We start from the raw sequence: 22,399 nt of genomic DNA on the forward strand, positions 1-22,399 counted from the left end.
CTAAATTCTCAATGCTGAACGATCAGCAGGTTTCCCATACTGCTGGATATTATAGGTGGTCTCCTCCAAGGCATCTCCACCCCACAATACTCCCCCTTTAACTAAAGCAACAAATATAAGAAAGCCTTATCCTAGGACCTAGATGCAAGCATGCTGCTGTAAAAGAAATCTGGGCTTTCTGTCTGCCATCCTTTTTATGCCTGGTCTTCTGTAGCCAAATATCCTATGTGGAGTAGTTCTGTAGTCGCTTTTTAAGGAAGGTTCCCTGAATGCACCATGACATGATGAGGGTGATGATGGGGGTATAGAATGTCATGCATATTTTATAACACTTTCTGACGAGTGGGTAGGCTTGTTAGCATTATTATAGACATGATTGATATGGGGGTTACATTCATTCTTCCCTTTTGACGCTGATTGCTAGAGATTTCTTTCTTGATTGCTGAAGATTCCCATCCTCTACGATGTGGTCTGGGAATAATTCCTGCTGCACTCATTGCATTTGTAGACTCTGATGTATTTTGAAAGGGAATGTGTCATCAGAAAATGACCTATTGTTTAAATCAAGTTTTTATATTAACAATTTTAAAACGTTTTATGAGATCTTTTTTATTTTATTTTTCCATGTCACTATCTATCGATCTTACTAAAGTCCTGCAGTTTTCACTTTGGACTCTAGGCCTAATTATAGTCTGTTACTCCCTGTTCTGCAGAGATCACTACTCAGCAGTCATCTCATTTTCATCACAGGCAGGATAACAATGATCGATAGGTTGTACAGGATCCACCAGTAGATGCTGGACAGAGCTTATCTACTTTCCTCCCTGACCAATGACAACTCTCTAGAAAACTCTCGCTTAGAAATTGATCAACTCCAGTCTATTTTGTCCTATTGCCCATGTGGCTGCTGTAAAGCAGATCTCTGAATACTGTTAATAGCAGCTCCGGCAAGGTTGACTGCCCCCATAATCGTGTCCAGAAAATAAAATAAAAAATGTACAAGAAGGAAATGAAAACAAATTGGAAATACAGAATACGGATCAGTATTAGGTTCTAGTTTGTAAAATATATATCTGATGCACCCCCTTTAGGCGACCTATAAGTTGAAAATACTTGGTGCTGCAAGAAAAAATAAAATTGGTTCATAATGAGTTGTCCACTGCCAGAAACAAAGATTGGGCTCAGTTTTATTGCAGCCTGTCCAATCAACTACTGTCAAAGTTGTCTGAGGGCACGTTTCAGTAAAAAATTAATTATTAAACAAAACATGCAATGCAACAGCTCACTGCAAACCAAATAAAGTACAAAATTGCATCATAATTGCAAATGCTATACTAATAAGTTAGAGATACTTGGCAAATCGTTTTGTACAAAATTATTTGAGCCCGTCTGCCGCATGTCAAGGCGATCTCTAGTTAGACGGGTTCCTAACACTAAATTTTACCTGTTATGTGCCATGACGGCTATCATATAATTCAGAAAGTGCAGGGTTCACATGCATGCTGGATCCGCCTGAATTTCTGTCATTTTTGGTGCCAAAATGGCCTTTATTATATCCACGGAAAGCAGTTACCAGCATGCATGCTGGGCCCACTCCACACCACCCCTGGCGCCAAAAGGTCACCAAGGACTTTTTCAGTAAAAAATTAATTAATGGACATATTTAATTTAGTGAATATGACACATCTCATCCACGTAAAGGCATCTTGAGGAGAAATGTACAAACTCCATGGAGATTTCCTCCTTGATTACTATATTAATGTTGAACTTTCCTGTAGGACACCAACTTTTGCTGGAGGTCTCTTCTCGATTTCCAAGGAATACTTTGAGCACATTGGAAGTTATGATGAAGATATGGAGATATGGGGCGGTGAAAATATAGAAATGTCTTTTAGAGTAAGTATATCTGTCTGAAATCTGCAGATGCTTCATATTTGCGGTCTTTGCTTTAGACCTAATTGTTTTAAAAGAGGTTGTGCCACAAAAAATATTCTACATTTTTCACACCAGCACCTGGATCTGAATACTTTTTTAATTGCGTATTATTCAAAATGTATTACAGCCACTGAGCTACTCAGTAACGTGTATCTGTATATTGCCACCTGGTGTTTCTCTGTCCACCTCAGTAACAGTGCTGAAGTGGACGCACATGCTCAGTTCCATCCTTCAACTGTATTCACTGTTAGAAGCTGAGACAGTTAGGGCTTGTTCACATCACTGCTAGTTATTTTCATTCTTCTGCTATGTTGGAGGAGCAGAGCAATGAAAATGACAGAAGTTCTAGATCTAGGACAAAACTGAATCAAACTCTGCCAAATGGATCCCCCTGACTATAATGGGATCTGTTTAGTTTTAGTTTAGGAGTCTCTTTTGGCGGAAAACAAGTCCTGCATTCAGGCTGTTTTGGATGGAATCTGCAACAGAGGTCCTGTACAGAGCCTCCAAAGCATATGTGAGCTAAATCTTCCAGGGAGAGTGCTGCATCAGAAAGAACATGCCCCCTGAGCTGCCAGCCTGAAATAAATCTAGCAGAGCAATGAATGTGGAGATCTCTGGATCCATGTGAGGTACAGGGCTGGTTCTAGCTTTGTTGGAAAGATATTGTCATGTACTATATGATGTTTGAGTTTTACTTTTTACGGTAATCACGGTGTAACCCTGTCAGTGAACATTTCCTCTTTGTGTGTACAGGTTTGGCAGTGCGGAGGGCAGCTGGAAATCCTGCCTTGTTCAGTTGTCGGTCATGTATTCCGCAAGAGTCCTCATACCTTTCCTAAAGGCACTCAGGTGATCACCCGAAACAAGGTGCGCCTGGCCGAAGTGTGGATGGATGATTACAAAGAAATATTTTACCGAAGAAATCGGGAAGCTGCAAACATTGTCCAACAGGTGGGTGAGCCCAACTTCTCTCTCGGAATATCAAGAGATCCCAAAAGCCATTGGTGCAGCACTGGTAGAAATGTTTGAAAGCCTTTTGTAATCTGGATGCATAAATTACAGATGGAAGAAGGGGGATAACTTGATGACCTTGGTTCACCGGTCATTCTTTCTGCACTTAGTCTATGTAGAAGGTCTGCTCGTACTTGACTCGTCGCCAGTTGTTCTCGCCATCATTCTCTGTGGCAGACAATGATATTCAAGGACTGTCCAATGGGCTCGACATATGTTTAAACAATTATATGCGCAAAGAGCTTCTAACTGCACTTGCAGTAAGTATGGCCACCAAGCAGCTATTATTTTTTCAGTGTTTGCTTATATCCTTGTGCAATTGACTAGCAGTGTGCTGTTACCTGTAGTTCTACTAATCCAATTGTGTTTCAGCCAAGGTAGCGTGCACCTGCGTTCTCAAATTTACTTATTATGGAGGTGCTGGTTCGTTTGTTTTTCTTCCCTATTGTCACTGCCACTGGGGGGTGGCGCCCTCTAGTGGTAAGTTTGAACCGCCTATTTACCATGTGCTTTTAATTAGATAGATTGTACAGCTGTATTCTACTTTGCCCATACTGCAGGCTCACACCCTGGGAGAGGCAGGTGTAGGATATAGCTGGGTACTACTTTGCCCAGATTGTAGGCTCTAAGCCCAGGAGAGGCATGTTAGAGTAGGCCCCATCTGATTAGAAGCCACCTTGTCATCTGGTAGATGGGCTCGACATATGTTTGATCAATTACTGCACTTGCAGTAAGTATGGCCACCAAGCAGCTATTATTTTTTCAGTGTTTGCTTATATCTTTGTGCAATTGACTAGCAGTGTGCTGTTACATGTAGTTCTACTAATCCAATTGTCCAATGAAGTTAACAGGAAGATGCAGCAGCAAAGAAATAGAAATCGCCTGAGTGTGGACAAACTCCATTGTGGCGTCATATGAACAGTTACCCCATTATCCCTGAGGAGTTCTACCAAAAAAAGTTTGGGGATTGGGGGCCTCATGTCGGTGAAGGCGGTTGAATATAGACTGTATGGACTGCATTTACACTGGCCCATGATTTATTTTATTTATTTGTTTTATGCACTTATTGTGGCAGGCGCAGCACTATGAAGTGCCTTTTGCACTGTGGCATTAGAAGAATTTTGATATCTCTGACTGTAATTCCTCTAGCGCCGTTCTATGGAAACAGTAGGTTTAAAGAGCACACCAAATTCTTGAAATAACTTCTTTATTAACTTCAACTTTTCTTCATATAACACTGCCGCCTCTGCAGCAGATAGTCCATGTACATAACACGTGTTGAAAAGATATCACAAAATGGCGGTATGATTGAGATGGTGGTTCAACTGTTCAATCTTGTCATTCAACATAAAATGGTGGATAGATTTCTCTCTTGAGTATTTGTACTCTCACTTTAAGTTATTTAGGCACTTTATGATCTCTCTGAGAGATATATCTGAGGTCTAACTAATAGTTCACTGCAGTTAGCAGTGACTATTTGCAGATTGGTTGATTATGATCTGGTATGGTTGTATGCAATTTGGATTGCATTATGGAATCTGAATGCTTGCAATTTGTAGCTTGCAATTTGTATTCGAACTTGGTTGTTTGATTTGTATTTGCAATTGTAGTTTGTATTTGGTGGAACTGTAAGTAAACACATACAGTATATATCTAGTTCAGTATACAGTTCTAAACACAATATGAACATTATATAACAGTTTTAAATACCTATTTTGGCCTCTTGTTCCCATAAAACTCAACTCCCAGTGGAGTGAATGTCTCTTCAGCTCCTGTCTTTGGTGAATAATGATTCTAGCAGCAGGAGCCGGTGGGAATTCCCAGACAGGCTGTGTGTGAGGCTGGCTGTGATTGGTGAAAACTCTTGCTGTGTGAGAAGCTGGCTGTGTTGGTCTAGACTTCTGCCCAGCAACAACAGATTAACACTATACTTTCTGTTGTTTCTTTTTTTATATAAATATTTATTTTTATTTTATAAATCACAAATTAATACATGATCCGATATTGATCAAATCAAAGTACCATGGCATTTATAAACATCATTATGACTAGGTTATACAGATCAGTATAGGTCCACGCCTAATATAATATTAAATACAATAATTACCTCCCCCCCCCCCCCCCCCCCCCCTTTGGCTGCCGTCTACTCCAATCCATCAACTATAGACTATTAACAACATTAAATATAGCTAGGTAGTCTTGCGTGCCACCCTCCATTTTTTATTTTATTTTTTTTTCCTTTTTTCTTCTTTCCATGTCCTCATATATTCTAATTTGCTGGAGATATGAACACCACTCACTTATCGAGGGCGGGGAGACAGAACCCCAATGCCTGATCAGCATAGCTTTAGCCACCATCAGACCCCTCATCCAGATCAATCTAACCCGGAGCGGGGTTTCTGTTTCTGACGAATAATCTCCCAAGATCACTGTCGAGATCCCCGGGTTATAATTCGTCGCGGACTCCTTTTGTAAGGTAGAAAAGACCTGGTCCCAATATTTTCTTATTTTACTACAACCCCAAAGCAAATGGGCATAGTCCGCATTGACATATCCACATTTAGGGCAACCACAGTCCCGAGCTGTTTTTTGTAGGAATTTTCCTTGTAACTTTGGGGTATAGTACAATCGATGCAGGATCTTGAATTAATCTATGAGCATTGGAAACTGTCGCCTTTCTCACGTTCCTATAGATAGTGGACCACTGTAGTGGAGAGCAGTTCAACTCCTGCTCCCACTTACTTGGACTTTTAAAAGGAGTTACAGTTGCCAATGCAGATCGAAGTTTAGCATATAATCTAGATATCTTCACCTTCTCATTCTTCTGAGCGTCACAATAATCAAAAAATAAATTCTCTCGTGGAAAAAAACAGCCCCTATTCCTAGATGCTTCAAATGTGTGTTTTAAACGTGTATACATGAACAGATCTAATGGTGAACTATGAATAATACCAAATTCTCCAAGCGAATTAAAATGGCCCCTATATAAAAGGTGAGACACCTTATTGATACCCTTACGTGACCAATAACCAAAATCTGTGATTTTAAAAAATTCCACCAACCCCCTGTTCTCCCACAGAGGGGTAAAAGCGAAAGGACTGGAGACTTTAAGAATCTCCTTCAGCTTATTCCATACCCTCTGTAGTGACAAAGGGATCAGCAAAGACTTCCTCAATCCCATATACCCGGTCTCCAAACATGCAAAAATATTGTCTATTGGTTTATCCAAAACTTTAATCAAATACCGTAAAAGTGAACTCTCTTTCAAATAGCAACAACGCTGTATCTGTGCGCATAAAAAATAACCTTGAAAAAAGGGAAGTGACAGCCCACCATCTGCCTCCGCCAACCAAAGATATCTCTGCTTTATACGCACCCTCTTCCTTCCCCAAATTAGATCGTTGATCAGAGTCTCCAATCTGTGAAAAAAGATATTGTCGATCCAAATAGGGGAAGCACAGATCGGGAACAAGACAATAGGCAAAATAATCATCTTAATCAATGCTATTCGATCTGTCTGTGCCAACATCAATTTCTGCCAAGCGCTTATCTTGATCTTAACTTTGTTCAGTACCGGGGCCAGGTTGAGCTCATAAAACCTATTTATGGGAACCCCAATCTTAACCCCCAAATATTCCAAAGTATCTTTAGGGACCAGAACACGAACTCCCCTCCCTTCATCTACAGCCTTCTGGTTCAGCGGGAGGAGCGATGACTTTGACCAATTAATCATATAACCTGATAATTTACCATAATTCTCTATTACCTCTATCACATAAGGAAGAATTTTCCATCCCTGATCCAGGAACAGAATCACATCATCGGCATATAAGCTTATTTTATCGCTCACTCCCGCTACCCCGAAGCCGTCTATACGGCTATCTGCACGGATCCTACAAGCTAACGGTTCAATAAAGAGGGCGAAGAGGAGGGGGGACAAAGGACAGCCTTGTCTCATCCCCCTCCGCATCATAACAGGCGGAGAACTAATGCCGTTAATATTAATACTTGCAGCCGGCTGTTCATACAGCATTTGTGTCATTTCCAAAAATGAGTTCCCCATGCCAAACTGAGACGTAGTAGCCCACAAAAAAGGCCACTCCATCCTGTCAAACGCCTTTGCGGCATCTAAAGACAGGATGGAGTGGTCTATACTACCCCCATCCGAAAGGTTCCAAAATTTTTGCAAGGATCTTATAATCCGTATTTAAGAGCGATATCGGTCTATATGACCCCATATCGCATGGATCCTTCTCCTTTTTTAACACCAGGATAATCACTGCCTCTCTAAATGATGGAGGTAGAGAGCCAAATGCACAGGATTCATTCAAAACTAGAAGAAGGATCGGAAGGAGTGAATTAGCATGATACCTATACACTTCAAACGGCAATCCGTCTGGGCCAGGGGATGAGTTATACTTTAGAAGTGGGAGTATCGCTTGCAACTCCTCCAATAAAATAGGGGAGTCCAGCATCTCTCTATCTTGTACAGATAGCTGGGGGAGCTCCACTTGTTGAAGATATTGATCCATATCAGTTCGACTAAACAAAGCGTCAGACTTATAAAGCGTAGAATAATAATTCACAAATTCCTCCCTAATTTCCTCTGCAGTACCCACCCTATTTCCTTGTGCATTCCTAATTTCCCTTATAGTGGTAGCCTCTCTCTGATTGGCCACCAAACGTGCCAAGAACCTGCCCGTTTTACCAGATTCACAAAAGCGATCTTGGCCTTGGAATAAGAGCTTATGTTGTGCTTTTCTATACAAGAGTGTCTTAAGTTGTAAATTAACCTCCTTTAACTGATTAATATATTGGTCCTTATAGCAGGCAGCTAAAGCAGCGCGTATACTCCTTATTGACTCCATCAGTTGTTGTTCCCTTCGCCGCAATTCAACTCTAAACCTATTAATTTTGTTCAAATATAAACCTCTTATATGGGCCTTCAAGGCGTCCCACACATAATGAATATGTGTTGAGCCCAAATTGAAGCCCCAGAATTCCTGTATATCCTGGTCTATTTGGGATTGCTCCCCTATCACATCCAACCAATGCGGGTTCAGTTTAAAGGTTCTACCTGAGGATTGAGCCTCCACAAACACGATCAAGACTGGGGAATGATCTGAGATTCCATGAGGTTCATACTTCATTCTCAGAACACGATGGCACAGATCCCGGGTTGCAAAAGCCAGATCAATGCGGGACATTGATCGATATGACTGGCTAAAACAGGAGAAAATTTTCTTATTGCCATAGAGGTGGCGCCAGATATCAACTAGCGCCAGCTCCTGGCAAATAGTAATCAAAGGGGATCCAGTTCGACCGTGCCCAGAAAGCGAAGAGAACCGATCGAGCTCAGGGTCAGGTACTGCATTAAAATCACCTGCCACTAATAATGCACATTGATTTTTTGTGGCTATATATTTAGCTAAGTGTGAGAAAATCGTTGATTTAAATGGTGGAGGAATATAAATAAACGCCAATATCATCTCCTGCCCTTTCCAATACCTGTAAAGGAATACATATCTCCCTTCTTTATCAATCAGACTATCTAGAGGTTGAAACTCTATCCCACGATGAATATATACACTGACACCTCTTGCATATGAAGAGTAGCAAGCGTGGTACTCAAGGGAAGCCCATGGGCGCACTGGTCTTTGATGAGACCTGTTCAAGACGGTCCATACTATTCGAGCCCAACTCAACCTGTGGGACAGCCCTCTGTACGCCTCCTCTGGTTTTTGGTGGTGGTGACTTCAGAAATTTATCTAAACGAGCCTGTGGACTCCCCCCCGAACCACTTTTCGGGGAAGACAATCCACCTGATTTATGATATTTTGGCGGCATGTTTCAATCGGATCGTCTCCACAGCGGGGAATATATACTAAAAGGCAAACTTCCAGTAGTAGTTGCAATCCTAACACAGATCTGTCTGGATCAGTAACAGGTTTATCTATACGACCCAAATTTTTTCAGAGATCTGCACACCGACCTTTACCGCCAAATAACCAAACATTCCCATAAATCAAGAAATAAAAAAAAGAAAAACAAAGAATGATCAATATTGGCATACATGCATTAGGTGGGGAATGGAATAGCATAAGTAATGTATGCATATGAAATAACAACACACAAGCGAGAGACCTATACTTATACCCTCCCCTCACTCATATGCAACCTCAGGTTACCAAAAATCCCAAAAAAAACAAAAAAAACATAGAGAGGCAAACCGATAGGGCCTCTATCAGACTAAATGTCCTGTTAAAGTAAGGAATGTCCACAAAGCAGTTAAGTACAACGCAGTAGTGCCAGTGCTGCAGATTGAACCTGGCAACAGATCAGCTACTGGATGCGACGACCTGTATATTCAAAGTTAGTCGCCACAGGTGTGGCCTTTCCAGAAATACCGCTGAGTTGTCAAAGTCGCCAGAAGGCAGTGCCCCCTATCACCTGGTAGAGCTCCAAATGTCAACCATCTCAAAGAAAAAAAGGAAGCAGGGTACTTGTCAGGCACTTGTCAAGCAAGAGGACTTAAGTGGGGGGCCTCATCAGAGTAAAAATCCATCTGCTACTTCGTGGCGGCCACCCTGCAGCCCACTGGGATCTTCAGACCATGAACATCTCCTGGAAGCGCCAGAGATGACTCAGGAAAAGCAGGTATGCAAAAAGAGGAACCCCGCAGCCTTACTCGCCTATAGGTGATTGACCACTATAGCACCTCCCGGAGGTAAGTACCCTTGGCACAGCCTCCCCTCACTCCACCCAGAGTACCTGATTCACCAGAAAGACAGATGACACATTCACCAGGACGGATGATACATAGCCACTTCTGCGCCCCCACGACCCCTCTATACACCTCAGATATCCAGTGGCAGAAGACAGATGACGGGGATCCAGCAGCAGGCAGTAGGCAACCAGGAGTCGGCAGACAGACAGCCGAAATTCAACAGCAGGCATCCGGAGTCAGGTCAGTGCTCAGCCGGTAGTCGGTAGTCTTCAAGCAACAGGCGGCGGGCAGGCAACGGCTCACCGCCAGGGCGAGGAGCATCCCAGCGTCTCAGGACACATGACCGTTCCAGAGCAGTCAGGCTCGGCTAGTCACGTCTGGGCAGAGCTCGGCGTTCCATTGCATCAAGGCACGAGGCGAGGAGAGAGCGGTGAGGACGGCCAGAGGAGGAGCGCAGCACACCTACGTCATGCCGCTCCCAACTTTCTGTTGTTTCTGGTGTGTCACTAACTTTCTGTTGTTTCTGGTGTGTCACTAAGCTTACCTTACATTACAAAATGAATCTTAAAGGCATGTTATTTTTTTCTTCTTCTGTATAAACAAAATATAACAGTTATATGAATCCAAAATATGATGTCAAAGTAAGTATCTCTGCTTTTGTTTTTAACACATAAACATAGGAACTGTATTAAGGCTATTGGCAGGTCTAGCTGTCTACACATATAAGCTATACTAGCAACCTAGGACAGGTATTAGCTGGCCAGCTACACTTATATAGTGCTGACATATACCGCAGCGCTTTAAAAAGAGATCGGAAAGAGATCAAAAGAGACTGGCAACTCGTTGGTTAAATTGACAAGTTCACTGTGGATCTTATTGTGTCTTGGTGTATTGTGTTTTGGTGGATGCCACACCCCTTGCTTCAGGTGTTGCTTGTCGGTAATTTACCTTTCCCATAAGTAGACGCTTCTCACTCTTGAAGGTGAGGTTTATAGATTTTCTTCCTGCCTTCTAACTAGCTGGTCGGTGGTACTCTGTGGTGCTTCTGGAGTTGCCAGTTTTCTACTTTCAGATAAGTCTTTTCTTATTGTTTTGTGTTTCTTATATTCCCTGTTGTTGTATCTGGGCCTGAGACAGAGACTTCCATTCGTCCATCTGGGGAGGAATGGGTTGTCTCTGGTCCTAACCTCATTCCAGGACCTTATAGGGATATTAGGGCCTAGGTATACAGCATATGAATATTCCTACCTTCAATGTCTATTCATATTGATAGGTAGTTAGGGCCCGGATTAGGGTTGTTTAGGAGGTGACCTGTTCCTTCCCGAGATTCCAGGCCCAGTTACTGTTCCCCTTCCCTCCTGTGTTTTAGTGTGGAGTTTTTTAACAGCAACAATAGTGATAGTGTGAACAGCATGGTAGACAGATACCGTAACATGCTGCCCTAACCACCTAATGGGACCATTCCAGTTTGAATTCAGTTTGATTGGCTCGTCGTTTGGATAGCAGTCTAGTCTTAGTAAATGTTTCTGTAGTGTTAGGCTAGGGCTACACTGCCACTGTACAGTGACTGATTGATTGTAACTATTGCACTACAACAGCAGTCCACATGAATGCAATCTCGTGGACTGCAACATCATATAATAGTTAAAATCAATCATTCGTGCTACAAAAAGTCACAGTGTAGCTCAGGCCTTAAAGCACTAAAACTGTAAGGATGCACAGTTCGGAGTCTTCAAGGATCCTCTCTCTATATGTAGAAGTTCAGTTGATTTTAGGTATCTTTGTTGGATATTTTTCACACTGCTATTCTTTTTTGTTTGTTTTATCGTTAATAGAAATCCTATGGAGATTTATCAAAAAGATACAGTTTACGACAAAACCTTCAATGCAAGAATTTTTCATGGTATCTGAATAACGTCTATCCGGAAATGTATGTGCCAGACCTGGACCCACTCATCTACGGAGATGTAAGTTCTAAATCGCATCCGTCTGCTCTCCTGATATCTGGGTCGATCAGCGTAATGATCCAGTTTTCAGAGCCAGGAATGAAAATGTAAGAGAAAGGCAGCGCCTTGTAGTGTGCAAGGCCATCGTTAGAAACAATGTGATGTATTTACCTGAAACCTAAAAAGCTATATGATGGATGGATAATGAGATATCTATAATTCTGTAATGAAACCATTGCTGTTTGCATATCTCAATATACCCTTTAAAGGGCATCTGTCAGCAGATCTGTACCTATGACACTGGCTGACCTGTTACATGTGCACTTGGCAGCTGAAGACATCTGTGTGGGTCCCATGTTCATATGTGCCCGCATTGCTGAGAAAAATGTTTTAATATATGCAAATGAGCCTCTAGGGGCAACACGGGCGTTGCTGTTACACCTAGAGGCTCTGCTCTCTCTGCATCTGCTGCACCCTCTGCACTTTGAATTGACAGGACCAGGTGTGATGACGTCTTCACTGCCTGGTCCTGTCAATCACAGTGCAGAAGGGGCAGCAGTTGCCCATTGCTCCTAGAAGCTCATTTGCATATATTGAAACATCATTTTTCTCAGCAATGCGGGCACATATGTACATGGGACCAACACAAATGCCTTCAGCTGCCAAGTGCACATGTAACAGGTCAGCCAGTGTCATAGGGACAAATCTGCACTTTAAAGCTGAACTAATTTTGCAAATATTCTGTCCCAAAAAGAGGAGGCAGATGGTAGAGAGTAGCGCAAAACTGCATAGGCGCTGTAGACACAAAACATTAGGAGCGTTTTAATCATAGTGATTTGCAGTAATGGTGGCAAAAGTGCAAATATCCTTTAATAAGATTCTGGTGGCCACTGAGCTGCGGGGGCTCTGTGCCGGCTTTTATATAAAGTAAGTCCTAATTGTCAATGTCCACGTTAGTGTAGGTGGGGAGGAGGTACTGTATACTTCCCAGCCTAACCTCTTTATCCGGTGTTGTAGAGAGGGATGCAGTCAGACATTTAATGATGGTACATGGTCTATAAGTCCGGAATTGCCTTCTTTCTGCAGATACAAAGTTTCGGCAAGCAGTGGTGTTTGGATGCTGGAGCAGATAACTTTCATGGAGACAAACCTCCTATCCTGGACACCTGCCATGGGCTGGGGGGTAACCAGGTAAAATAGCCGTGTTCCTTCATTCTTTTCACTATGTCATTGTGCAAATTTGATTCTAGTATAAGAAGATCTTCCGTATAATGAAAATTATTGGTATGTCCAGATCTTAAAGTAAGTAGCACCATACTTTGATAAAATGTTTTGAACAGAGGGGGACAGAGCGTGGAGAACCCCGCCGATCACTAGAACGAGGAGAGAGAAGGGCTCACATGGCATGCCCCCTCTCCTTACTGCAGGAGACTGAACTGAGATTCGCCCATAGACTTTCTGTAGAGTCCATTTCTCTTCTGTCTCCTGCAGTGAGGAGAGAGAGCACGATATGGGATCAGTGATCGGTGGGGGCCTCAGCACTCAGACACCCATTGTTCAAAACTTTTGATATGTCACGGTGACATTTGAAAAGTATTTCCAGACTATATTGCCGCTTTAAAGAAGGCCTGTCACCTCTCCCGACATGTCAGTTTTAGTAACTACCTGCATTCCCCTTTCCGGAACATCTATTCTCATGCCAGCAGTCTGCTGTAAAGGTACTGCTGGGTGTTACCAGTGGTGGGTGTGTCCAATTAGTGCTGCTGGTGTCAGACTGTGCAGGGACACACCCCCAACTGGTAACACCCATCTGTATCTTTACTGCAAGCTGCAGGCAATTCATTCATAAACTTCTAATAGAAATAGTAGAAGAATAGAATGACACAACATAAAGTCATAAGAATAGATGCTCCAGCATTGTTATTACACTGGGAATGCAAGTAGTTTCTACAACGGACTTGTCGGAGAGGCAGCTGGCGGCGCCTTCCGCATGTGTTACCATGTAGATTGGATCAATTGTATGTACTATCCGTGTGGTTATGGGGAAACATCCAGTATATCGTTTTTCTGTTTCAATAGTTTTTATTGAGTTTTTAATTTCAAACGGTTAAAGAAAGTACATTGCAGTTTGATTTGTTACAGTGTCGGGCAGAATACCATTATAATCAAGTAATCCAATATAATACAATTATTCAGATAACATTCCTTAATTTATGTAAAGCATCATCCTATTCTTTATTGTGCTTCAAGCAAGCAACCTTCCATTTTTTAAAGGGAACCTGTCGTCATGAAAATGCAGCTCAGTCTGTGTGCGAGGTGAAGCAATTGTGATGTTATAGAGCAGGAGGAGCTGAGCAGATTGTATAGTTTTATGGGCAAAGATTCAGTATAACTGCAATTTATTCATAGAGACCTCTGCTCTTTTTATGCTTAGGTGTCCTATGGGCGGTGCCAGGCAGTGATTGACAGCTAACCCTGCATAACTTAGCGTCAATCTCGGAGTAGGACCGCCCACATGACTCCTAAGCATAAAAAGAGCAGAGATTACACTGACCAGTAATACAAAATCTTTTCCTATTAAACTATATATCAATCTGCTCAGCTCCTCCTGCTTCACAACATGCCGTCTGCAGGCTGCACTGCATTTTTAAGGCAGCAGGTTCCCTTTAAGGAAGGGAACCTTTAAGGGCTCATGCGCACGGCCGTTGCGGCCTGCAAACAGTGGGTCCACAATATACGGGCACTGTATTACAGATGCGGACCTGTTCACTTGCATGCACTACTTTTTTGCTGTGCAGACCGTTGGATGTGGATCGCAGATCCCATTCAAGTGAATGGGTGTGCGTCTGCAGACAGTGGGCACATGGTCGGTGCCCTTGCATTGGGGACTGCAGCACGTGCCCGGCCACTACACGTTTGTGTGCATGAGCCCTAAAACACACACCTTGTATCCGGGCCCCAACTCGGTCTGTGTAAGAGAGCATAGAGCGTTTTATAAAGCGATCATCTGTCGGGTAAGGGTTTGGCTGCACTGCCGGTAACTTCTATAACTCTGGGTTAGTCTCCGATCTCTTCACATTACTGCCGAGGTGCAGCACTCCAGGCTTTCTGGAGGAGCCTTGGCCTGCTCAGCATTGGTCTTGGAATGAAAATGATAAGGTATCGGTTGTCTTCACATTCTTAAACCTTGAAGCAATCCGCTGGTTAGAAGGACTCTAAAAATCAGTCTTCCCCTCAGTACTGATGAAGCAGAGTAAAATTCCACATACTGTGGCAATGTGGACATTGAGGTGGTGTTTGCACCAGGAACGTGTCACCAAGGGGCCCGGCCTTGGTGGAGTAAAAGCCCTAGTCCAGGTGTCCACTAAAGTAGTTGGGGGACACCATATAGATAGTGTAGCTGGTTCCGCTATTTCAGGACAGGCTTTTACTGGGAATAGGCAATGTGTTGGGTGGGTGCCTGTTCCCCATGCTCCAGTCCGGGACTTAGGGCATGCTCACGTCCAGGGATTCCATTTAATCGGGTTTCTGCAATTGGGTGTGTCACTCTGGAGTGTTTTGTGAAGCAGAGTCCTGGTGAGGCTCTATGTGAGTGGTCTCAGCCGGGTGGGCTGAGGGGCCACGAGGCTAGGCGATAGCCTGAACTTTGGGGGACGCGGTGATGCCTGTGAAACAAGGATCACGAGGCCAGAGTTGGGAGGACTACTGGGCCACAATCCCCCAAAGGTATTGAAGTGTCACAGCCTGGAGGTTGCTGGACTGTATGGCTGAGGAAAGCCGCATTTGTGTTCCATGTGTGAACAGGGCTCTCTAGGTGAGTCAGGGATACGCTTATGTGTTTAGTTAGAGCCTAGCCGGGCAAGCGTTTGGTATTTTGTGTGGATGTCACACGTGATAAGTTGAAGCTGCGACTTCTTAACCTGTGCTTTGCTAAAGTGTCTGAAATAAACCAAGAGTTTGGACATTATAACCGTGTCTGTGACGATATCTGTGAGTGTGACCCCCAGTGAAAGAGACGATCCCTACAATACATACAGCAAGATAGTCAAGATATCATAATTCTTATTTTTATAGGAATCAAAGTAAACTGACTATTATAGTATTAGCTGAGCTGCGCCTCACTGTTTATTGCAGTGCAGCCCAGGGTAACATGACAAATTCATCTATGCTATACTACGCTTGAGTACACTTTAGTTAGAGCAAAATATGTATCTCTAGTGCATTTACTGACGTGCATAACTCATTGGGGTAATGTTTCCCTCACTGGACGTGCACATTCAGCCATTAAATATTAAAGTGCCTCTGTCATCAGGCTATGCCTGTGATGGCTAACCTCCGGCACTCCAGCTGTGGTACAACTACAACTCCCAAGATGTACACTTGCTTGGCTGTTCTCCACTGTGAACTCCATAGAAATGATAGGAGCATGCTGGGAGTCAGTTTCAACACAGCTGCAGTGCCGGAAGTTAGCCTTCACTGGTCTATGCTACCCTATATAAGGACAGCCTAGTATGGGGACGGGTCTGCTCTCTTATTAGCCAAAATGGCACGAAAAATATTGTTCCGTTTGGCTAGTAGGAGTGATAAAAGAGTGCACCAGAGACATGGGTGGGGGGCAATTATTAAAGGGGTTGTCCCATTAAGACAACTTATCTCCTGTCAATTGGCCGAGGTAGGACCACTGGGGCCTATATTCCCCCACTTTAATGGAGCGGCAGTCACACATGCAGATCTGCTTAAGAAGATATATTAGTAAGTGTAATATCTCCTGAGTTTCTTTATAGTTTTAATACGTGCTAACAGAGTGCCCAACCCCTTTAATGTGGAGAGTGGAGCTTAGCTGCAGTACAAGAGACTGTGTATGGAAGAGAGCGGCGCTGTTCTAGGAGTGGGGGGGGGGGGGCGCAGACCCTTTTTTATAATTTTGGACAACACATTTCATATTTCTGTTGCTTTTACTGGGAAACCAGCTTAATATCCATATTTCTTTTTCTTTCCGTTTTGCTCTTTTAGTACTTCGAATATACACTAAGTCATGAAATTCGACATAACATCCAAAATGAGCTGTGTCTCAGAGCTGGTAAAGGGCAGGTTCTCCTTAAGAGATGTAATTACAAAGGCAGAGGGACGACTGTTCTACCTGAGGAAAAATGGGAACTTCAGAAGGTATGTTCATGGAATTCACTGAAAGAATAAAGCTGCTGAGATCTTGCACCTTACTAGATAAAGTTGGTAAGACCTAGAGGAAAAGGGGGGTTGGCTTAGCAGGGAGGTGCGTGACTTAGAATTTCGCAATGTGTTCCAAAATCACACCAATATTTTGGCACAAATTAAGCCGACCAATAAGCAGTGTAAAGTTAAAAGTGCAAATGAAAAAAGATACTGGGCACTCTCTGGAATAAAAGGAACCTCACAATTTATTATCAATAGGACATATAAACATATAGACAATTCATTTAATACCATTAAAACACCATAACATAAAATCCGGATAAATATAATAAAATATGAAATATAAAACTAAATTCCTATTAATCTAAAAAATATTTAGGAATAAGACCGCCTCTGATTATTCGGGGATAAAAAGTCTTTTAAATAAATGTTCCTCCAACTTTGAGTTTGGGTATACTGTAGAAATATTCTTTAGGGTATTGATAGCCCAAATATAACTTCTCCTCCGCAAATGAAATGAAATCTCAGATTTTCAATACAGTGATTTAGTTATGCGGCGTCCCGCTTTACTCACTGTTCAGTTGAAATGCTTTATTCCGCTGCTGTGCCGGTACTTTGAGTTCAGGGATATCACATATGAGTTTCGTTCCCCTCTCTGTCTCGTAGGCGCCGCTCTATCAGTAGAAGAGCCGGCGCTCGATGGTTAATGCAGGCTCCTTTTTTCTGCGCTGGACTTGATTTGTAGATGAGGGTGTGATACTCCTCAGAGAAATCCTTTTGGAGTGTGCATAAGGTCTGCAGTGAGACACAGTAGATCCGGGTATCTATGATACTTTAGCACGGAAAGTCAATGTCCATCAGGGGGGATCCTAGCACCAAACGCGTTTCGGGGTCTGTTATCACCCCTTCCTCAGTGGTAATGAGTCCCCCTTCTAAGCTTCTTTATATAGTCTTAGATAATGACACAACTATCATCTGCTGTGTAATTGGACTTGTTTCACAAGACCTGGTGTGGATTTTGGAAACGCCTCATTTTCAACAGTTTCTTTTATTCTCTATACTAAATTTGTATATACTTCTTTTTATCCTTCAGCTATATCCCAATATAGGCAGTACGAAATGTAGAAAAACAAATTAAGTTGGCATTAAGCAAATATCAATTTTTATCACTACATTCAGTGTGATTTGTCGCCATTTCTATAATATCTTATCTGCAACAAAACGCAATCTCTCCCGCGGTATTCATGCGGTTTTCTTCCGACTTATTCATATCACCAAAATTTACTAGCATCCAATAAAATTTAGAATTAAACACTTGCACAAGCATCAATATAAATATACATAAATAAATATATGACTAATTATTTTTATACATTTTTTCAAAAAATCTTTTTAATTTCTACAAAGTTTTTACGTAGGGTGTAGGCGAGTTCGTGGCTAAGCAGAGTATACATGAATAGTGTCGGATACGGGACTGAAGTGTCGGTGGAGGCCCGCCGCGGAGGACCGGACCCCCCCAGAAAAAAAAATTTCACTGGGAAGGATCCCGTCTCCCGCCGCGGGCCCCCCCCCCCCATCATAAGAATCCGAATAACTCGAACTCTGAGTTCAGTCCTCCCGGCACAAGTGTGTTCAGTTCATAAATTCTCTGCGTCTCCACCCTCGACATTTTGCCTATATGATCTCCCCCCCTCCATTCTTTAGTCACCTTGTCAATTGCGGCAAATTTTATCCCAGATGGATTCTGATTATGTAGCATTTTAAAATGTTTGGACAATACGTGTGTCTCCAATCCTTTTTTAATGTTAGCTACATGTTCGGAGATACGTTTTTTCAACATTCTTTTTGTTCTCCCCACATATTGCTTCCCACAGGGACATTCTATAATATAAATTACGTTTTCAGAACTGCAGGTTAAAAAATCTTTTATAACATGTTTGTGGTGATTCACTGTTGAAATCACTTCTCCTGTTTTGCGTGGGAATGTGGTAATTTTGCAATTGCCACATTGCCCACATCTATAGAATCCTTCCATATGGATCCAGTTTTGTATGGAGGGTTCAGGTATTTTATTCTTTTTTATCGTAGGTGCCACTATATTTGCCAGGTTAGGGGCCTTGGTGAAAGTAATGCATGGATTAGGTGGGATCAGGGGGCCTATTATTTTTTCTTTCTTTAATATGTGCCAATGTTTGCGTATGATTCCCTGAATTTTTCTATATTCATTATTAAATGGGAGTGTAATCCTAATTTGATCATTTTTGCAAACTTCATCTTCCACCTTTTTATTTTTATTTTCAAAAAAATCTTTCCTTTGCATTCGTCTCACTTTATCTAGTGATCCCTTAATCAAACTCTCTGGATACTCTTTTTCCCTAAATGCTTCTGACATTGCAAATGCCTCCTTCTCAAATTGTTCATCCATCGTACAGTTACGTTTTAATCTTTGAAATTGTCCCTGTGGGATATTTGTCAACCAATTGGGAAGATGACAGCTACTGTACAAAATATAACTGTTCCTGGTTGCAGGTTTGATGAATGTGCAACTTTTTAAAAAACCGTCTTCTACATATAATTTTAAATCTAAAAATTCTAAAATGTCTTGACTAATATTGTGGGTAAATTTGAGATTAAAATCATTTACATTAATAATATTGAGAAATTCTTCCAAACTACTTTTGCCCGATTTCCAAATAAAAAACACGTCATCTATATATCTTTTCCAGAGCACCAGGTCCGTCCCCAGCCGGGGCGTTATGGCCAGATCTTCCCAAAATGCCATAAAAAGATTGGCATAGCTGGGGGCGAACCTGGTGCCCATCGCCGTGCCCTGAATCTGTAAGTAAAAATTTCCCTCATAATAAAAATAATTGTGCGTTAAAATGAAATCTATCCCTCTTATTAAGAACTCTATTTGGTCATCTTTTAAACTTCCTTCTTTTTTTAGTTGAGCACTCACTGCCTCCTTGCCCTGTTTGTGTTTAATGATCGTGTACAGTGAGTGTACGTCCAGAGAGCCCATCCACCAGCCTTCCTCAAATACCATATTTTCCACAGTTTTGATTATTTCTGTGGAATCTTTCGTATAGGAGGGGATTTTTTTAACTATTGGTTGTAATAATGTGTCTATATACTGGGACAGATTACATGTTAAGGAATCTATCCCTGACACTATTGGGCGACCTGGTGGATTTGTCATATCCTTATGGATTTTTGGTATGCAATAAAAGATTGGGATTCTCGGGTATTTGTTTAAAATAAAATTATATTCCTCATCTTTTAGAATGCCCTTCATTTTACCTTCTTCACATAGTTTGACCAGTTCTTCAAAAAATTCATTTGTGGGATCTTTAGTAAGTTTCTGATATGTATTAGTATCAGACAATTGTCTAAGACATTCCGAATTGTAATTTTCCGTATTTTGTATTACTATCGACCCTCCTTTGTCGGCAGGGCGGATAATAATATTATTGTCCTTTTGTAACTGTTTCAAAATACCAATTTCGCTTTTCGTTAGATTTTGGCGTTTAAACCTATTCGTATCTTTAATCTTACGTATGTCATTTCCTACATTCTCCCTAAAAGACGCCATTTCTTGGCTGATTTCGTTTCTCGGATATTTTTTTGAACGATTTTTTAGGTTAGTGTGGGTGTAGTTATTTGTAGTTCCCTTTCTATAGGATTTTTAGCGAATTATTTTTTTAGACATAGGCGTCTTATGAATTTTTCTATCCCAATAAACGTTGTGAATTTGTTTAATTTTTCGGTTGAGGCGAACTTTAAACCTTTGTTTAAAAGATGACTTTGGACTTCTGTTAATATAGTGGAACTTAAATTTATGATAGCATCGTTATTTACTGATGTGTTTTTTACCTGTGATAGTGATCCCTTCCTCCTACCTCTCCTTGTTCTAACCTTTCTTCTTCGTGAAATCGTCTGGTTTGTTTGTGTGATTGTGTGCATTGGGGTATTGGTGGTGTCTCCCTGATCTCGGTGTTTTGTAGTCTTGCTGTGTCCAATGTGATTGAGGTCTGTCCCTCAAATTGTAGTGATGATCTATTGGTGAATTGTGGTGAGCCCTGTATGTTTTCTTTGGAGGTGATGGGTTTCTCGTGCGTGTGCGGTGATGTGGGGGAGTTCGATCTAAAAAAGACTCCCTTTCTTCCAAAGCTTCAAACCTATTGTGTACTGGAATGTTGAAATTAGGGTGTTTATTTGAATCTTTACTTTCTTTTTCTTTTATTACTGTGCTCGTGCCTATTTGAGTGTCTCCCTTACTTGCTACCATTATTTGTTCCACATTTTGTTCTTTCCTTTCTTTTCTTTCTCTTTTATGAAAAAAGAATTTTTTTATTTTTTTGTCCATTATTTCCCGTTCTATTCTGTCCAAATTGTTGCACAATCTGTTCTGCAATATATTAGATTCTTCATTTTTTGGAAATTTGTCTGTTATAATTTTAATTTCAGCAATTTTTTGCGTAGTTTCCTCCAAGATTATGCACCGCCTTGTAATAATCAGGTGGGTTAGAGCTATGGATTGCTCCTGTAATAATTTATCCCACTCCCGACTAAAATCTGGACTGCATAAATCCTGGGCCGGGGTTTTTATATGTAATAACCCTTTAGGGATCCGATTTATTTCTATACATCTTTTGAGGGTTTTTATTTCCCATCGTTGTTTCAATTGACGGATCAACAGGCTTTCCAATTCTCTAAAAACTGTGCCCATATGTACATCTTCCACATATTCCCCACTATTAGTGTCTTCAAACAGGAAATTATCAACTTTTTGTTTTTTTGACTCTATGTGGTTCCATATATCCATGTCTGCTTTCAATCCGTGCTGTCACCAGGGTGAATTGGAAAAGTAAAACAGATAAAGAGAGGTGACGCACTGGATTCAAAGCAGATTATGGTAGAGGTGCTCTCAGTAAAAAGGAATCACCCTTCCTTTGATAAAATGTGCAAATGAAAAAAGATACTGGGCACTCTCTGGAATAAAAGGAACCTCACAATTTATTATCAATAGGACATATAAACATATAGACAATTCATTTAATACCATTAAAACACCATAACATAAAATCCGGATAAATATAATAAAATATGAAATATAAAACTAAATTCCTATTAATCTAAAAAATATTTAGGAATAAGACCGCCTCTGATTATTCGGGGATAAAAAGTCTTTTAAATAAATGTTCCTCCAACTTTGAGTTTGGGTATACTGTAGAAATATTCTTTAGGGTATTGATAGCCCAAATATAACTTCTCCTCCGCAAATGAAATGAAATCTCAGATTTTCAATACAGTGATTTAGTTATGCGGCGTCCCGCTTTACTCACTGTTCAGTTGAAATGCTTTATTCCGCTGCTGTGCCGGTACTTTGAGTTCAGGGATATCACATATGAGTTTCGTTCCCCTCTCTGTCTCGTAGGCGCCGCTCTATCAGTAGAAGAGCCGGCGCTCGATGGTTAATGCAGGCTCCTTTTTTCTGCGCTGGACTTGATTTGTAGATGAGGGTGTGATACTCCTCAGAGAAATCCTTTTGGAGTGCGCATAAGGTCTGCAGTGAGACACAGTAGATCCGGGTATCTATGATACT

The 22,399-nt window shown here is 41.6% G+C and overlaps 1 protein-coding gene across 1 annotated transcript in view; it reads left to right on the forward strand.

Annotated features, from left to right (window-relative positions):
* Positions 1-22,399, forward strand: part of LOC121008818 (polypeptide N-acetylgalactosaminyltransferase 3-like) — a 45,999-nt gene that overhangs the window by 13,393 nt on the left and 10,207 nt on the right. The window contains exons 5-9 of the mRNA XM_040441514.1: positions 1,779-1,896; positions 2,692-2,889; positions 11,512-11,643; positions 12,709-12,813; positions 16,636-16,788. Coding sequence (XP_040297448.1) covers positions 1,779-1,896; positions 2,692-2,889; positions 11,512-11,643; positions 12,709-12,813; positions 16,636-16,788 — 706 coding nt within the window. The remainder of the gene's footprint in view (positions 1-1,778; positions 1,897-2,691; positions 2,890-11,511; positions 11,644-12,708; positions 12,814-16,635; positions 16,789-22,399) is intronic.

The sequence above is a fragment of the Bufo bufo genome, chromosome 7 (assembly GCF_905171765.1).
Source record: "Bufo bufo chromosome 7, aBufBuf1.1, whole genome shotgun sequence".
NCBI lineage: Eukaryota > Metazoa > Chordata > Amphibia > Anura > Bufonidae > Bufo > Bufo bufo.